General features: G+C 41.6%; 1 protein-coding gene across 8 annotated transcripts in view; it reads right to left on the bottom strand.

Annotated features, from left to right (window-relative positions):
* Nucleotides 1-16579, bottom strand: part of UBP1 (upstream binding protein 1) — a 70832-nt gene extending 54253 nt beyond the window's left edge. For 5 of the 8 annotated variants that reach the window (XR_009542900.1, XR_009542899.1, XM_060162446.1 and 2 more), the window contains exon 1: nt 16191-16579. Coding sequence is in view for 4 of the 8 variants with exons in the window: in XM_060162446.1 (XP_060018429.1) it covers nt 16191-16303 (113 nt within the window). In the remaining 4 variants the exon portion in view is untranslated. Of the gene's footprint in view, nt 1-2995; nt 4522-16190 lie in introns of those variants that run through there. The other 3 variants (XM_060162450.1, XM_060162451.1, XM_060162449.1) reach the window with 3 other exon arrangements.
* Nucleotides 16580-17189: the final 610 nt, after the last annotated feature.

The following is a 17189-nucleotide window of genomic DNA, read 5'->3' as shown; positions in this document are numbered from 1 at the left end:
CCTTATTCTGGGTTTAAAACATTTAAAAACATAAAAATATTTAGTGGTAGTTTCTTTTAAAATTTAAGATCAGATATGATATGTAGAATAAAAGAACTATTAATGCTAATCTGGCTCCCCCAAAAGATAGTTTTAATAAACCATACCTCTAGTGTGAGTTGGGGGGGGGGGTGCCTACGATTAGGCAGAGCATTAAAATAAGAAATATTTAATAGTTAAGTCCAAACTACTGACAAAGAGATCAGGCTAATAATACATGTGGTACAAAAAAAAAAAAAAGTTATGTGAAAAAAATTAGTTAAAAACTTTAAACTCATTTCTATTAAAAAATAAATAAAAGCAAGAGTACATAGCCACCTGTTTTGAAAGGTAGGTCACACTGGCACCATGAAATCACAAAGAAGCATTTGATTAAATGGTATTTTACAAAAAGTTCCCTGCTGGTCCTAGCTAAACGCTGAGAGCATAAAGCTTCATACTTAGTCTACAACAATGGCTTCTTCTGAGAAGCAAACAGTAGCAGTAGAAACAGCTGCTATTTTTCCCTCCAAGAATAACTTGGGTCATTGATCGGGAGGGGGATGGGGAGGTCTTCTGGGGTACTGTCTATATTCTGTTAACTTTGGTGGTTAAACACACATGGATGTGTCTGGTTTGCCTTTAAAAAAAAAAAGGAGCTGAGGTATAATTTACATACCACAAAATTCACCCTTTTAAAGTGTATAATTCAGTGTTTTTTAAAATATATTCACAGAGTTGTACAGTCTTCACCACTATCTAATTCCAGAACATTTCCAGCACCTCAGAAAGAAATCTCATACCCTTAGCAGTCACTCCCTATCCCCCAACCCTGGCAACCACTGATTTGCTTTGTCTCTATGGATTTGCCTATTCTGGATATTTAACGCAAAAAGAATCACGTGGTCTTTTGTGACTTGCTTCTTTTAGTATGTTTTCAAGTCCATTCATGTTGTAGCATGTATCAGTACTTCATTCCTTTTTAAGGCTGAATGATATTCCATTGTATGAATATACCACATTCTGTTTATCCATCATTGGAGGTGGACCTTTGGCTTGTTTCCATTTTTTTGATTATGAATAATGCTGCTATGAACACTTGCATGTATTTTTGTGTAGACATGTTTAATTCCCTTGGATATATACCTAGAAGTAGAATTGTTGGGTCATATGGTAACTCTTTACCTTTTTGAGAAACTGCCAAACTGTTTTACAAAGTGACTGCGCCATTTTACATTCCCACCATTAACATATGAAGGGTGGGTATTTCTTTTTTTGAGATAATTCACTGAGCTGTACATTTATATCTCGATGGCTTTTCTACGTCCATTCCTCAATAAAAGGTAAAACAGCAAAATATCCAAATGAATAACTACTATAACAATAAGAACAGCAAAGGCTTGTCTGAATTGTTTATTTCTTCTTACAAGCTGTTAACTGACTCAGATATCTGGCTACTCCATTTTAATTAAATTCAATTTAAAAGCAAAATGTGGAAATAAATGAAATGAAAGGGAAACCCTGCATTCCCTCCTCCCACATACATTTCTATTAAAGCACCAGACTGATTAGTCAGGGACTGAATTACCCACTAATTCTCCTTCTCCTTTATTTATACCTAGGAACTGTCAAAACACTCCTAAGTCAAAAGTATAAGTGAGGAACACATAGTCAGGAATGGTCCCCAGCCTTCCTCCAGGACAGGGATAAAAACCTTGGAGCAGATATAAAAACTTTTCAGGAAACTTACAAATGGTACTTTAAGATTCAGAGCAGCTCTCTTTATTAAAAACAACCATAGCAGTCAAAGTGGCTCCATGGTAGATGAAAATACATACATATTCTATGTCATGTATATGTAAGCGTTTCAAGTTCTCTTCGTGAGAGAATTCCCTGGCGGTCCTGTGGTTAGGACTCCATGCTCTCACTGCTGAGGGCCTGGGTTCAATCCCTGGTCGGGGAACTAAAAGCCCACAAGCGACATGGTGCAGCCAAAAAAAAAAAAAATTTCTCTTGGTGAGAAAGAAATAAAAAATGAGATGAGAGCTATAACTCAGATGCATTTAGTTAATTATACTAAAAAGTGACATGGAGAATAATTTTAAGATCTTAACACTAACTGCTTGGGTTGATCATTACATACACGTCATCAAAATAAGACATCAGACTGCATAAGAATGGCTATTTGTAAGTAAACTGTTACACATAGTAAATAAAATTTTATTTGCTTCAGATTCTATAAGGCAACCACCATTTTATTCACTTGGTTATAGGTTACTATGCTCGTGGTAGGTGCTAAAAGACTCCTGAATAAGCTTAACATATAAACACATAGAGATCATTTGTTAATGAAATCCCAATTAATTTTTTACTTAATTAGAAAGAAAATGCATTCCAACCAACACAGCAGCCAGAGAAAGCCTCTTCAAACAGAATTCAGATCATTTCATTCCTTTGAACTCTCCCCATCAGCTCACTTTCGAAACCAGGGTCCCTACAAGGTCCAACAAGGCCCTACTCAATCTGCTCTTCTTTCCTTTTCACCTACCCACCCTCCGTCTCTCTGCCTCAGCCAGCCTCCTTCCCCGCCTTTTCCAGGGCCTCTCTGCATTGGCCCCTCTTCTGCTTGATGTCCTACTGGCTCATTTCATTCAAATGTCATCTTTCCAGTGACAACTGTAATCTTCCCATCTGTACTCCCAGTTTCCCCTTTCCTGCTCTATCCACAAAGCATTTCATTTTCCAACAGTATACGGGACTTAAATTTGTAATTTCCATAAGTATATAACCACCCTCCAAATTGGTTTCTCTTTACGAAATCCAGCATCTAGCACAAAGAAGGAGCTCAAATATCTGTTAAATTGATGAATGACTTGTAGCACTGGTAATCAATTATTACTAAAATGAAAAACTAGGTCTCCAGATAATTTGTCATAATTTCTACCAGGCTGAACCATAAGAAATTTCTCGTATTCACCTGATTTTGTCATCTCATATCCCAGACAGGTAGGCCACCCAGGGATCTGACAAGCAGAGGAAAAGATTCAAGGCTTTGAATTATTCCAAGTAATTCTGAAATGCAAGTATCCAAAAATAACCAGGCACACAAAGACAAACACGACTTTAGGAGCAAGAACCAAGAGAAGACTCTGTCTGTTGGTATTCAGTTCTTTTCTGCCTTTGTTGCAGAGGGTTAGAGGCCTGAAAACTACATATACAAGACTTCTTGCCAGCTGGAATCTTCCTAGTTTGCTCCAAAGGGAAGAAGCACTGGTGGGAAATTAAAAGGGAGTGGGAAAGAGCAGAAGAGGCAAACATAGTTGCAGGAGAGCTCAGGGCATCAGCAGCCATGCCTCCCGCAGCCAACTCTCCTCCCTGAACCCTTCTAGCACCTTTGCAATCAAATACTTCACTAAATCCTTCTCTGCTTGAAACATCTCAGTGTTCTCTCTCTTCCTGATTGGACATAGACCAATACCCACTGAAGACTTCAAGATGCCAGAATTACTGTACCCGTATGATAAAATTAAGCTTACTCTGTTGAAAGAAATTAAAGATAAGCCTGAAAAGATCTGCAAGGAACAGGAAATTTCAAGGGACAGCAAACCTGTAAAGGAACAAATAGAATTTTGAGAACCGGAAGATAAAATTGCTAAAATTAAGAACCCACATTTAATAACAGCTCACACAAATGAAGATATATAAGGAATCTGGAATATAGGTAAAAGAAGTTATCCAGAAGGCAGCATGGAGAGCAAAATGATAGAAAATGCAGAAGAGATGTTAAGAAAAGACAAAGTGAGAAGTTTTTACATTGAAGTCTCAGAAAAGAATGGGGTAGAGGCAATATTTGAGATAAAGGCTAATAAGCGAATTCCAGAATTGATGAAATACACTAATTCACTGATTCAAGAACCCCAAATAACCAAAGAAACATAAATAATTTTAAAAACCACACCTAAATACACCAAGAAAAACTTATAAGCCAGTACAGTCATGTGGAAGTTCAATTTTCTCAGTAAAGTACCAAGTACGGAAATCAACTGAAAGTAGGCCCTAGGAGGAAGAGTTGTGGGTCTGAGATGGAGCCACCCCATCCTTACGGAGAGCTGGAAAGGAAATGGACTGGAGAGGGACTGGACAAGGGCACTGAGGTGAGACCACTGAGCAGCAAAAGGATGCACTTGAGAGCTGAGGTCATGCACTTCCAGTGAGGCCCAATCAGTGCTTTCCTAGAGCCACATTCAGCTACCTAAGAGGTGAAGAATCAGATTTAATCAGGGTTATAGTTTTATTAAAATAAAAAATAGGAGAGGGGCTTCCCTGGTGGCGCAGTGGTTGAGAGTCCGCCTGCCGATGCAGGGGACACGGATTCGTGCCCCGGTCCGGGAAGATCCCACATGCCGCGGAGCAGCTGGGCCCGTGAGCCATGGCCGCTGAGCCTGCGCGTCTGGAGCCTGTGCTCCGCGACGGGAGAGGCCACAACAGTGAGAGGCCCGCGTACTGCAAAAAAAAAAAAATAGGAGAGGAGAATAAAGCAAGAGGGGGGCAAGGGAGACAAAGGTATATGCAAAAAGTAATTACAATGATTGACCAGGGAAACTTAAACTGGCTGGGGAAGAAAACAGGAGTTCAAGAGGGTAAGGAGCAGTGAACTGAGAGCAGCATCAGTGACTGTAGATCTTAATGGGTTCAGTGATGGCAGGAGGAGGGTAATGAGGTAGCGAGTGAAGGGCAGGGGGCAGCAGATGAACTCCGAATTTGAGATTACAGGTCGGCTGCATGACTGGTACTGCCAAGGTCTAACCTATGACCATACGATTGAGTAGCTGAGATCATGTCATTATAAGAAAGATAATCAAGGAACAGAAGTGTCACGTTACTGGAAGTCCCATTTATCTTTTGAAATCACCAAGAATTAAGACAGTAGTAGTGGGGCTTCCTTGGTAGTGCAGTGGTTGGGAATCCACCTGCCAATACAGGGGACAGGGGTTCAAGCCCTGGTCCGGGAAGATCCCACATGCTACGGAGCAACTAAGCCAGTGTGCCACAACTACTGAGCCTGCACTCTAGAGCTCACGAGCCACAGCTACTGAGCCCATGAGCCACAACTACTGAAGCCCACGTGCCTAGAGCCCGTGCTCCGCAACAAGAGAAGCCACTGCAATGAGAGGCCTGCACACTGCAACTAGAGAAAACCCATGCACAGCAATAAAGACCCAGTGCAGCCAAAAATAAAATAATAAATTTAAAAAAAATCTGGAACTTCTCCTACTCCTGACAAACAAGAATCAAGTGCACAAAAGGACTGGTCCAGTGTGCCCTAAAAAATGAGATACATGTCTAGGAGAGACTGATCAAAAAGAGAAGGCACTGATCAGTATGAGTAAAAACAATATAAAAACTAATAAGATGAGAATATAAACTAACAATACAAAAACTAATAAGATGAGAATATTAACAACTTTATGCCAACATATTTGAAAATATGGATAAGATGAACAACTCCCTAGGAAAAAACACCAAAGCTTTCTTCAAGACATAAAAAGCAGGACTTCCCTGGTGGCTCAGTGGTTAAGAATCCACCTGCCAATGCAGGGGACACGGGTTCTATCTCTGGCCCTGGAAGATCCTACATGCCGCGAAGCAACTAAGCCCGCGTGCCCCAACTACTGACCCTGTGCTCTAGAGCCCACATGCCACAACTACTGAGCCCACGTGCCGCAGCTACTGAAGCCCACGTGCCTAGAGCCCGTGCTCTGCAACAAGAGAAGCCACCACAATGAGAAGCCCGCGCACCACAATGAAGAGTATCTCCCGCTCACAGCAACTAGAGAAAGCCAGCGTGCAGCAACGCAGACCCAAAGCAGCCAAAAAAAAAACACATAAAAAGCTTTAAAAAATAATCCTACAGAGACTGATACTGTGGTTAATATTCCTCCAGAGTAAACTTTCACAGGCGAGTTCTAGCGAACTTTCAATGGCAGCTCTTACACAAACCCTTCAACGGAACAGAAGCAGAGGAAATACTTCCTAAATCATTTTATGAAGACTTAGGTAATTTTGAAATCAAAACTAGGTACAAGCAAAACTAGAAAAGAAAATGAAAAGTTCAACTATAAATATAGATGCAAAACTCCTAAATTGAGTATTAACAAGTCAAATCCAAGAGATAATGACAAACCATGACAAAACATGATCTAGTTGGGTATCCCCAGGAACACAAGGACAGAATCCATAATCTGGAAACAGAACACCACATTTAGAACTTGATGGGCACTGGATTTATAACAGAATGGCAATATAAAGAGTTAAGAAGTAAACAGTCTTTTCAGTTATATTAGGTAAACTGCATATTCATACAAGGATAACTGCAATTAACTGGCTTCCTCTCATACTACACCAAAAACAGAAGAAGAGAAAAAACAAAACTCTAGAGAGATTATAAACTTAGATGGAATATGTAAAGTAATAAATCTTCAGAGAAGACTATAAGAATATCTTTATACCCTCAGAGCAGGGAAAGACTAACTATAAATGAAAAGGCTGGTCAATCTGACCATATCCAAATCAAGCACTTCTGTTCAAAAGCCAACATAAAGGGAATGGAAAGGCAAGCCAAGGAGTAGAAGAAAGTATCTGTGACATATATGCATAATCAAAGGCTAGTATCCAGAATATATAAAAAACTACAAGAAGATAAAGAAAACAAAAGAACTGAATGAAAACAAAGGTACTGCCTTCAAAACTTGGGAGAGAGGGACTTCCCTGGTGGCGCAGTGGTTAAGAATCCTCCTGCCAATGCTGGGGACACGGGTACAATCCCTGCTCCGGGAGGATCCCACATGCTGTAGAGCAACTAAGCCTGTGTGCCACAACTACTGAGTCCGCGCTTTAGAGCCTGCGTGCCACAACTACGGAAGCCTGTGTGCCTAGAGCCCATGCTACACAACAAGAGAAGCCACTGCAATGAGAAGCCCATGCACTGCAACGAAGAGTAGCCCCCACTCGTCACAACTAGAGAAAGCCCGTGCGCAGCAATGAAGACCCAACGCAGCCAAAAAAACAAAAAACCCCACAAAACCTTGGGAGACAGACTTACAGATAAATATGTAGCTGTAAATGTATCTATTAGAAAACACACACCAAAAACCAAGGACAAAGCACCTAACTAAAGAAGGTGGAAAATAACAAGCATAATCAAGACAAGAAGGAAGACGACAAAAATAAAAGAGAAAATGCAATAGAGGAGAAAAACAAAACTAAAATTTGATTTCTTACAAAACACTAGATATAGACAAACCTCTGCAATAGGTCACAGAAGAAGGAAAAGACACAAGCAATACATGGAGTGAAAGAAAGAGTAATCACAAACATCATGGCGATCAGTTAAAAAAAAAATCTGGAAAAAAATTCCCACAGCTGGGTAAGACAGATAAATTGTATATTTCCTATGCCCATTAAATAAATTACACAGGCAGTCAAACATCTACACATGCAAAAAAAAACAAAACATTAAAATCACCAAATGCTGTATTCCAGGTGAGCTTTACAAAACCTTGAAGAAACAGTTAAGTCCCACCTCACACAAAAATGTTTAGCTCAGGGCTTCCCTGGTGGCGCAGTGGTTGAGAATCTGCCTGCCAATGCAGGGGACGCGGGTTCATGCCGGTCCGGTAGGATACCACGTGCCGCGGAGCGGCTGGGCCCGTGAGCCATGGCCGCTGGGCCTGCGCGTCCCAAGCCTGTGCTCCGCAACGGGAGAAGCCACAGCAGTGAGAGGCCCGCGAACCGCAAAAAAAAAAAAAAAAAAAAAAAAAAAAAAAAGTTTAGGTCATAAAGGGAACGCTCTCCTGCTCACTTGAAGCTGATACAGCCTTAATGTTTTTTTAAAAGGACAGGAGAACCAAAAAAAAGAAAAGAAAAGAAAATTGAGGACCAATCTCAGCTATAAACAGAGACAACCTATTTATGAAATTTTGGAAGCATTCTCTAATCAGTAAGAAGACTGAAGATTCAAGTTCTTAGTGCTTCTAAACAACACTGCAGTGAAGGCTAGACCACACACTAAGGCAAGAAAATGAAATGTGAAGATTACACAGCAAGTGGGACTTCCCTGATGGTCCAGTGGTTAAGAATCCATCTTGCAACACAGGGGACGCTGGTTCGATCCCTGGCCAGGGAACTAAGATCCCACAGGCCACAGCGCAACTAAGCCTGTTCACTGCAATTACTAAGCCCACATGCCGCAACTACAGAGCCCACATACCACAGCCAGAGAGAAGCCCGCTCACTGCAAAGAAGAGCCCGTGCACCACAACTAAGACCCGAAGCAGCCAAAAACTAAATGTTAAAAAAAAAAAGATTACACAGGAAGAAATAAATCTATAATTATTTAAAGATATCAACTAGGAAGTCTGAGATCCTACAAATTATTAGAACTAATAAGTTCAGCAAGGTCCTGAAGAGAAGAAAAAGAGAATAAAAAAAGCTACAACAAGAAAAAAAAATAAATTTTATTTATATATATATATATATATAGCATTCCCAACTGATTTTTCTCCTATCCAGAAAGATTATTTTCTTCTACTTTGAGAAGACTTCTCAGTTATTCATTGGTGGGCAGCAAAGGGTGCAATGGGAAGAAGTGGAGGTCAGATCCCAACTCTGGAGCTTCAAATCCCAGCTCTGCCCTTTGTTGAGTGACACCAGGACTCTCTGAACTCTAGTTTGTTTTTAATTTAATAGAAAATATTTTAAGTATCCAAACTCTAGGCACACATTAGACCAGAGATTCTCAAAGTGTGGTCCATGGAATCCTGGGGACCCTGAGATTTTCAAGGGTTCAGGAGGTCAAACCTATTCTCAGGATAACACTGAACCATTATTTGCCTTTCTCACTCAGTTGACATTTGCACAAAACCGATGGTGGTTAAAACTGCAGGTGCCTTGGCATGAATCAAGGCAGTGGCACCAAGCTACACTAGCAGTCATTGTATAAAAAGTATTAATTTTATTAAATATTTGTCCTTGGGTAGGTATAAGGAATTTCTGCTGCACATCTAAGTGCAATGGTTGTCTCAAGGAAAAGTTTTTTATGAAATTATGATCTGTGAGCTGATCTAGCAGCTTCTCTCACAGAATATCATTTTTACTTGAAATAAATATTGACAAACTATGATTATTCATACCTGAGTATCTGACAGAAATTTCCTCAAAAATGAATAAAACGAGCCTATCATTTCGAGTAAAACAACTGTGATAGCATTTGTTACCAATGATAAAATCTGCACCCTCCACCATGTACTTTCTCTGATGGGACAGTGGTGATACTAAGGAATATGATTTTTTGATACTGCATAGAGAAAAATGTCAACATTTAGAAGATCTGCATAACTCAAGAAATCATTATTTTCCAAATGACCAATGCATGCATATTTCAAAATTACTCAGGGTAAGAGACCCAATCAAAGTTCAAAACAGACAAATTGATTCTAATGTAACAGTATAAAAAGTACATTGATACAGTTTCAGAGTCCACATTGTAACTTTAAGAAACTACAACTTTTCAAGTGCTGGTATATTATCAGACGACTTTCCAAAATGATCTGAAAGGGCTATTAAAATAATCTCCCCTTTTCCAAACACATATCTACGTGAGGCTGGATTTTCTTCACATATGTCAACCAAAACAATATATTCCGATAGCAGATAAGAGAATCCATCTGCTTTTCTACACCAAATATTAAAGAAGTTTGCTTAGAGGAAAACATAGGCAGAACACTCAATGACAAATCACAGCAAGATCCTTTTTGACCCACCTCCTAGAGAAATGGAAATTAAAAAAAAAAATCGGACCTAATGAAACTTAAAAGCTTTTGCACAGCAAAGGAAACCATACACAAGACGAAACGACAACCCTCAGAATGGGAGAAAATATTTGCAAATGAAGCAACTGACAAAGGATGTATCTCCAAAACTTACAAGCAGTTTATGCAGCTCAATATTAAAAAAAAAACAAACAACCCAATCCAAAAATGGGCAGAAGACATAAACAGACATTTCTCCAAAGAAGATATACAGATTGCCAACAAACACATGAAAGAATGCTCAACATCAATCATTAGAGAAATGCAAATCAAAACTACCATGAGGAATCACCTCACACCAGTCAGAATGGCCATCAACAAAAAATCTACAAACAATAAATGTTGGAGGGGGTGTGGAGAAAAGGGAACACTCTTGCACTGTTGGTGGGAATGTAAATTGATACAGCCACTATGGAGAACAGTATGGAGGTTCCTTAAAAAAACTAAAAATGGAACTACCATACGACCCAGCAATCCCACTACTGGGCATATACCCTGAGAAAACCATAATTCAAAGAGTCATGTACCACAATGTTCACTGCAGCTCTATTTACAATAGCCAGGACATGGAAGCAACCTAAGTGTCCATCAACAGATGAATGGATAAAGAAGATGTGGCATATGTATATACAATGGAATATTACTCAGCCATAAAAAGAAACGAAATTGAGTTATGTGTAGTGAGGTGGATGGACCCAGGGTCTGTCATACAAAGTGAAGTAAGTCAGAAAGAGAAAAACAAATACCGTATGCTAACACATATATATGGAATCTAAAAAAAAAATGGTTATGAAGAACCTAGGGGCAGGATGGGAATAAAGATGCAGACCTACTAGAGAACGGACTTGAGGACACAGGGAGGGGGAAGGGTAAGCTGGGACAAAGTGAGAGAGTGGCATGGACATATATACACTACCAAATATAAAACAGATAGCTAGTGGGAAGCAGCAGCATAACACAGGGTGATCAGCTCGGTGCTTTGTGACCACCTAGAGGGGTGGGATAGGGAGGATGGGAGACAGACACAAGAGGGAAGAGATATGGGGATATACGTGTATGTATAGCTGATTCACTTTGGTATAAAGCAGAAACTAACACACCATTGTAAAGCAATTATACTCCAATAAAGATGTTAAAAAAAAATTTGCAAGTGTAAGACAATACTACTCTTCTCACAAAGTGTTTTGTTTCTGAAAAAAGTTTTTTAATAAAATATATTTGTGGTAATATATAATGGTTTGTAATTGTTATTTCAAATGAATTAATAAAATTTAAAAGTTCTTGCTTATGAAGAGACTACAAAGGACACAGCATACCATTCTATTCAGGTAGACTGAGACAAAGTAATCTATAAATGAATGACATCAACAGTGGTCCTACTCTACTCAAAATCGTTCTGCTGGGACTTCCCTGGAGGTCCAGTGGTTAAGACTCTGCACTTCCAATGCAGGGGGCGTGGGTTCAATCCTTGGTCGGGGAACTAGGATCCCACATGCTGCACAGCATAGCCATAAAATTAAAAAATAAAATAAAAATGAGCCTTTAAAAAAAATCACTCTGCTAAAATGACAGAGATCCTTTAAAAGCTAAATAGTATTCACAGGTATTCTATTGTTGCTTCCAAAAAATTTTTATGTGTTTAAAAACAACGGTTCTGACTATTACATAGCAGAAGTGTCGGAGTCATAAAAGAGAAGGAAAGACTAAGGAATTGTTGTTGAAGGAGGTAAAGACTAAATGCAATATGGGATCCTAGATTGGAACCTGGACTAGAAAAAGGGCAATAGAGAAGAAAAACCTGTGAAATTCAAATGAATTTTGCACTTTAGGTAACAGTTCTGCACCAAGGCAGTTTTGAAGACTGTATTCCAGTTATGGAAGTAGAAGCTGGGTAAAGGGTATATGTCAACTATCTACACAATCTTTTTAACTTGTAAACATAAACTCCTAACTCAAACTCAGAAAGTTTAAAACAAAAAGACTCTACTACCAAGGTTCAACACAGAAGAATTTCACAACCATGTATCAGATATGTCCCAAAGCAAGCAAAATAAATATTACAGAACTTCTTTTAAATTCAGTCACAGAAATTACAGCAAAATAAGATGAACCATCAGACAGTATTTCCACCAAAAGTAAATGTTCAAGTTGTCCTAGCAAACTAATAAGTGTCACTCTGATGAAACATCACATTTATGAGACCGTATCAATAAACTACCAAGTTTCAAATAGCCCTGATTGAAGGGCATAAACTGTACTGAATCTTACTTAGTGCGGGGAGAGAACACCTGATTTTAAAAATTGAACACAATAAAATCTATGGACAAACAATAGGAGGTACATAAATTAGCTGAGTTCTTAGTCTACATAAAAATTATTTTTTGAATATAAGGTTTCAATACTCAGCAAATGTTTTTCCAAGGCAATCAAAGTATATTATTAGAATCTAGCCTTTACAGCAGGGGTCAGCAAGCTACAGCCCAAAGGCCAAACCCAGCTGGCCTGTTTTTGTACAATCAGGACCTAAGAATGGTTTTTACATTTTTTTAAAGGGTTGTAAACAAACAAAACAGAGTGACAGAGACCCTCTGGCCTACAAAGCCTTAAATATTTGCTATCTGGCCTTTTATAGAAAAGATTTGCCAATCCCTGCTTTAAGGTAATAACAAATATGGATACTATACTCTGAAGTGAGTATCTTTTTTTATCAACAATTTATTAAAGTCTTTCAAGATTAAACCCAGAAAAAGTTTTTAAAATTTGAAATGAGAAATTTTATAGAAATTATTGCCGATTCTGGAAGCAGTCTCAGGTACCACCCTAATAAATTGTTCAAATTTCACTGATCCTGAAAATTTTCTATACTTCCAAGAAATGTCACCTACTCAAGGACATTCTGCTTTAGCATGAGACCCAAAGAAAATTATAAGCTATTAATAGTTACATAATAAACCATATCCTTTGTAATCTTTTACTAACTTAACACTGATCAAAGTTAAAATTTTCCCATTACCTCAAAGGGTCTATAAACTGACATTTTAATCTTTCAATCAACATAGGAAATCTGTCTTCACCCCAAACCAGTTTTGATTTAGCAAATTATTTGTAAACTATGAATGTACCTCTCACTTAAGAATATGTGAAGTATACCTTTTGTTTCAAAACAGATGTATACCATAGTGAAGTTTAAGAGGGCTCAGATCAATGCCCTTTGTAAAGTAATAATTTAATATTAAAAAAGTTTTTATGCACAAAGAATTCACATTACTTTTATTTTTCAAATTACTCGTTAAATCCTGAAAGTTAACTTATTATAGATTATACATTTCATGTGAACACTTAAGATGGAAATAAAATTACCAGGTGGCCCAAAAGACCCTCCTAGGAGAGTTTTAATGAGTTTTACTTTTTCAAGTCCTTTGGTTATCTGCTCCTTACTTCACAAAACATGAATGACCCAGATTTCAAGTTACAATGGGTTTCGGCCTTCATTTAGTGAGGGGAAACTCAGTCCTCACTTGGAATGGTGGTGCCACTGACAATCGCTTTAACAACTACAAACTTTGGTTTAAACACTTACAAGAAAAGGATTGGTCTATTAGCTTTCTAGGGTCTCTTCAACCATCTCTAGACTCCTGATATTGTAACTAAGATTTTAAAAAGCATTTATGACCTGCCTCATTTCAAACAGAATCTGCAGCAGCCTATGCCTCACATACAAATGGGGTACCAGAGTACACACAGAAGAACACAGACAATGAGAACGAGTGTAGAAAAAATAAGGGAAGCAAAGATTTTACCAGAAATTAGCCTCATCATATCCCAATACTATCAGCCTACATCATTTAATGCAAATATATATTTCTAAATTGTCAGACTACTGAGAGAAACCACATGTTTCTTTCATGCTATCTTCCTTCAAAGCTGAAGAAATCATTTCCTAAATAAGTCTTTAGAAATACCTCTTGGTTTAAGCCATACAAAAAGCAAATACAGTAAGCGTACTTCAATTTGGGTTTTTTTTTTTTTTTTTGGTCACACTGCGTGGCGGGTGGGATCTTAGTTCCCCTACCACTCCGGCGCGGAGTCTTAACCACTGGACCTCCAGGGAAGTCCCTCAAGCATACTTCACTTTGAAAGAAAAATGGAAAGCTGCCTCCAGAGCAAATTTTTATCAAGACGTCACTTTTCCAATAATTTCAAATTTAGCGCCTAAAGTTTATTTCTTGAATTTGAGAGAACAAATGAAACAGACAAGAATCATGAGTCTTACTTCCCTGGAGCTCGGGAATGTCCTGCTTCCCCGATGCCTGAGGAAAGGAGGCCATTGCCCTTGCAGAGAGGAGGCTGGGCACTCCCCAGCTCCAGGGCCGGGCGTGGGAAGCGTAAGGGCCATCAAAGGAGGACTGCAACAGCCTAAAGCCTTCTTCAGACCTTCTTCAGATCAAAGCAATCTTGGAGTTTTCCTAAATTTGTATTTGAAATAATGGGCCTTGAATTTGCAAGAGGCAAGTACTCTCCTGGCTCCTCTTGAGGACCCAATTAAGTACAAAAAACTAAATAAGCTCCTTAAAAATGGTATTTGCCTTCAAAGATACTAGAAAATTCAGATTAAATGACATGGAAGTCATTGTCCCCATGGAAAGTGTTGTAAAAAGTCCCCATGGAAAGTGTTGTAAAAAGTCCCCATGGAAAGTGTTGTAAAAAGACACAGAATTACAAAGATGTCAGAAAATACCTTTAAGGACAAGGTAATGAAAAGGTTTAATATCAAGATTTTCCTTCTAGACCATAAACAAAAGTTCACTAGTTGGCTGAATCACTGAAATACACAGAACTCGAGAAAAAAAAGTAAAAGCTTAAAATAACCCTCAGTAAGCAAAGCTCTCAGCAAACCTTCACTTAACCATAATTGAGAAGAAACACTGAATCTGCCTCACCTGCCCTCTTCTGCCTTCACTGCAAGTCCAGGGTCTCAAGGAGCAGCATGGCCCTTGAGGCCCACAAGTTTTCACTGTGAATCAGTGCCTCTTGTACTGCCGACTGGGGTGACCTTATGACTTTCAGTAGCTCAATTTCCTCAACACTAAGACAGTTGTTCTAGAAAATAAGCCACCTCATCCAGAGCCCCCAAGTTGCACAGCTGCAGAGAGAGGAAGTGCCAAGTTCAGGCAGACCAGCACAGATCCAATCAGGGTCAGAGACCGGCGACCTGAAGCTTTCATCCATGTGCTTCCACACCCTAAGAAACATCTCCACTTTTCAGCTCAGAGTTTCTGTTTAAGATTTAAAAGCCAAATTATTTCAGGGAGCAGCCCCTACCATCCAAGGCCTGCTCTGACCCAGAAGTCGTTCTTCTTCAGGACTTTAATGCTCCCTGTCCTCCCCCAGAGCTGCAGTGAGAGGTATGAAAGCTACTGGGAAACTGGACAGCTCGTCAAAGACATCAGTCATTACTTTAAAGAGTCTCTTCGCAAAATCTCATTTAATTCGCATTTACGAAAAACTGCCAAACCACTGAATTTTACACTTTAATCGGGTGAACGTATACTAAGTAAACTATATTTCCATAAAACTGCTAAAAAAATAAAAATACAGAGCTGCCAAACTGATAGGAAAAACCCAGTGTTCTTCAGGATAAAGGCGAGAGACTAAGTTCAGATCTGTTTCAACCTATCAAAATTAAATAAAATGAATGGCTGCTTTAGTCTCAGACAGCTGAGACTAAACAAACTCTTGTTTGTGGTGCAATCAGTGCATCTTAAAGCCTTCTTCAAAAGGAAACAGCCTCAGAGGGTAGTCCCCCCAGTGAAAAACTTCACTTTGAGACAATTAAAAAACCCAAGTTAATGTGCTTTTCCCCCCTGTGGCTACTTTCACTTATGATAATTACTACTGGAATATCAAGTGATTAAAATTTGCAACCAATAAAGACTACAATGTAGAACAGAATAGGAACTAATGCCAAAACCCTGGAGAGTGTTCTCCCAACACGAGTCCTAGCATTTCGTACACTGTATTCCAGCTCTAAATGACTTGTAAATCACTTGCAAGGCAAGGAAGTCCCTTCCCCCAACTCAAGCCATCCTAACAGCGGGGCGTATTTTACAGCAAAAATGCAGCCCTCAGGGGCGGTCCCCGGGCCAAAGCTTGCGGGGCCGCCCTCCGTCGCCGGCCCCCGCCGTGGGCAGAGGCCCGCAGGGCTCCATGGCGCGGTCAGAGGCCCAGGGTCGTGCAGGCCTTTCCCAAGGAGACAGAGGCTTCCGCCAGCCCGCCCGCCCGCCCGCGCCCGGGCACTGGTACCTCATGCTGTAGGCGCCGGCGCCCAGCTCCTGCCCGATGCCCGAGAGACTGGCGTCGAAGTCGTGCACCAGCCCGGACTCGATCACCTCGTCCATCTTGAGCACCCAGGCCATCTTCCGGCTTCGCCGCCGCCCGGCGCGCAGCGCGGCCTCCGCGAGCGGGGCGAAGAGGCCGGAGTTCCACGGGCGCGTCCTGGGGGAGGGCGCGGGTGAAGCCTCCGGCGGCGCGGCGAGTGGTCACCAGCGGCAGCCCGGGCGGCGGCCGGGATGAGAACAGCCAGGGCCCCGCGGGCAGGGCACGGCGAACCCGGCGAGCAGCTGCAGCGGGAGCGGCCGGGCCGCGGGCAGCGCCTCCCTCCCGCGGACGCCGGCCCCGCGCCTCATGCCGCCGCCACCCACCCCCTGCGCCGCTAGCGCTGCCGCCGCCACCGCCCGCCCCGCCCCGAGGCCCCCGGCCGCATCCTCCCCGGGACCGCGCGGGGGCGGGAGCTCAGCCCGCCCGTCACCCGACCCCCGGCCTCGACCCCCGGCCCGCTGCCCGCCCGCCCCGGCTCTAGCGCCCCGCCGCCCCGGCCAACCCAGCCGACGCCGTCCCGCCGGCCCGGACGCTGGCTTCGCTACGGCTCCGGCTCCAGCTCGCTCGCCGCTTCCGCCTCCTCCAGCCCCGCCCCGGCCGCGGCCCCGCCCCCGCGCTCGCACCGGGCCAAGCCCCCCTCTCACGGCCCCGAGGTTCGCTGCACTCCCGACGCTTCACGTTGAAGCAACCGTAGGGCCGTGCAGCGCGGCCCCGCCCACGCGGCAGGTTCCCAGCCGCTGCGGCCTGGCGACCTCCCTACACACCAGCCCAGGAAGAGGCGGTGCCAAAGGGCCCCCAGTTTCCGCCCATCCAGAAAGGCGCGCTGATTGACAGGCGATCTGAACAATAACGGCAAGCGCTTCGTCGAGGCTCCCGTGAGTCTCTGTGCCCCTGTGCTAAACAACCAGTCAAGATCTTCTTCCT

This window comes from Lagenorhynchus albirostris, chromosome 10, assembly GCF_949774975.1.
Source record: "Lagenorhynchus albirostris chromosome 10, mLagAlb1.1, whole genome shotgun sequence".
Lineage (NCBI taxonomy): Eukaryota > Metazoa > Chordata > Mammalia > Artiodactyla > Delphinidae > Lagenorhynchus > Lagenorhynchus albirostris.
The sequence above is the reverse complement of the archived record's forward strand: the minus strand, read 5'-3'. Positions and strand labels throughout refer to the sequence as shown.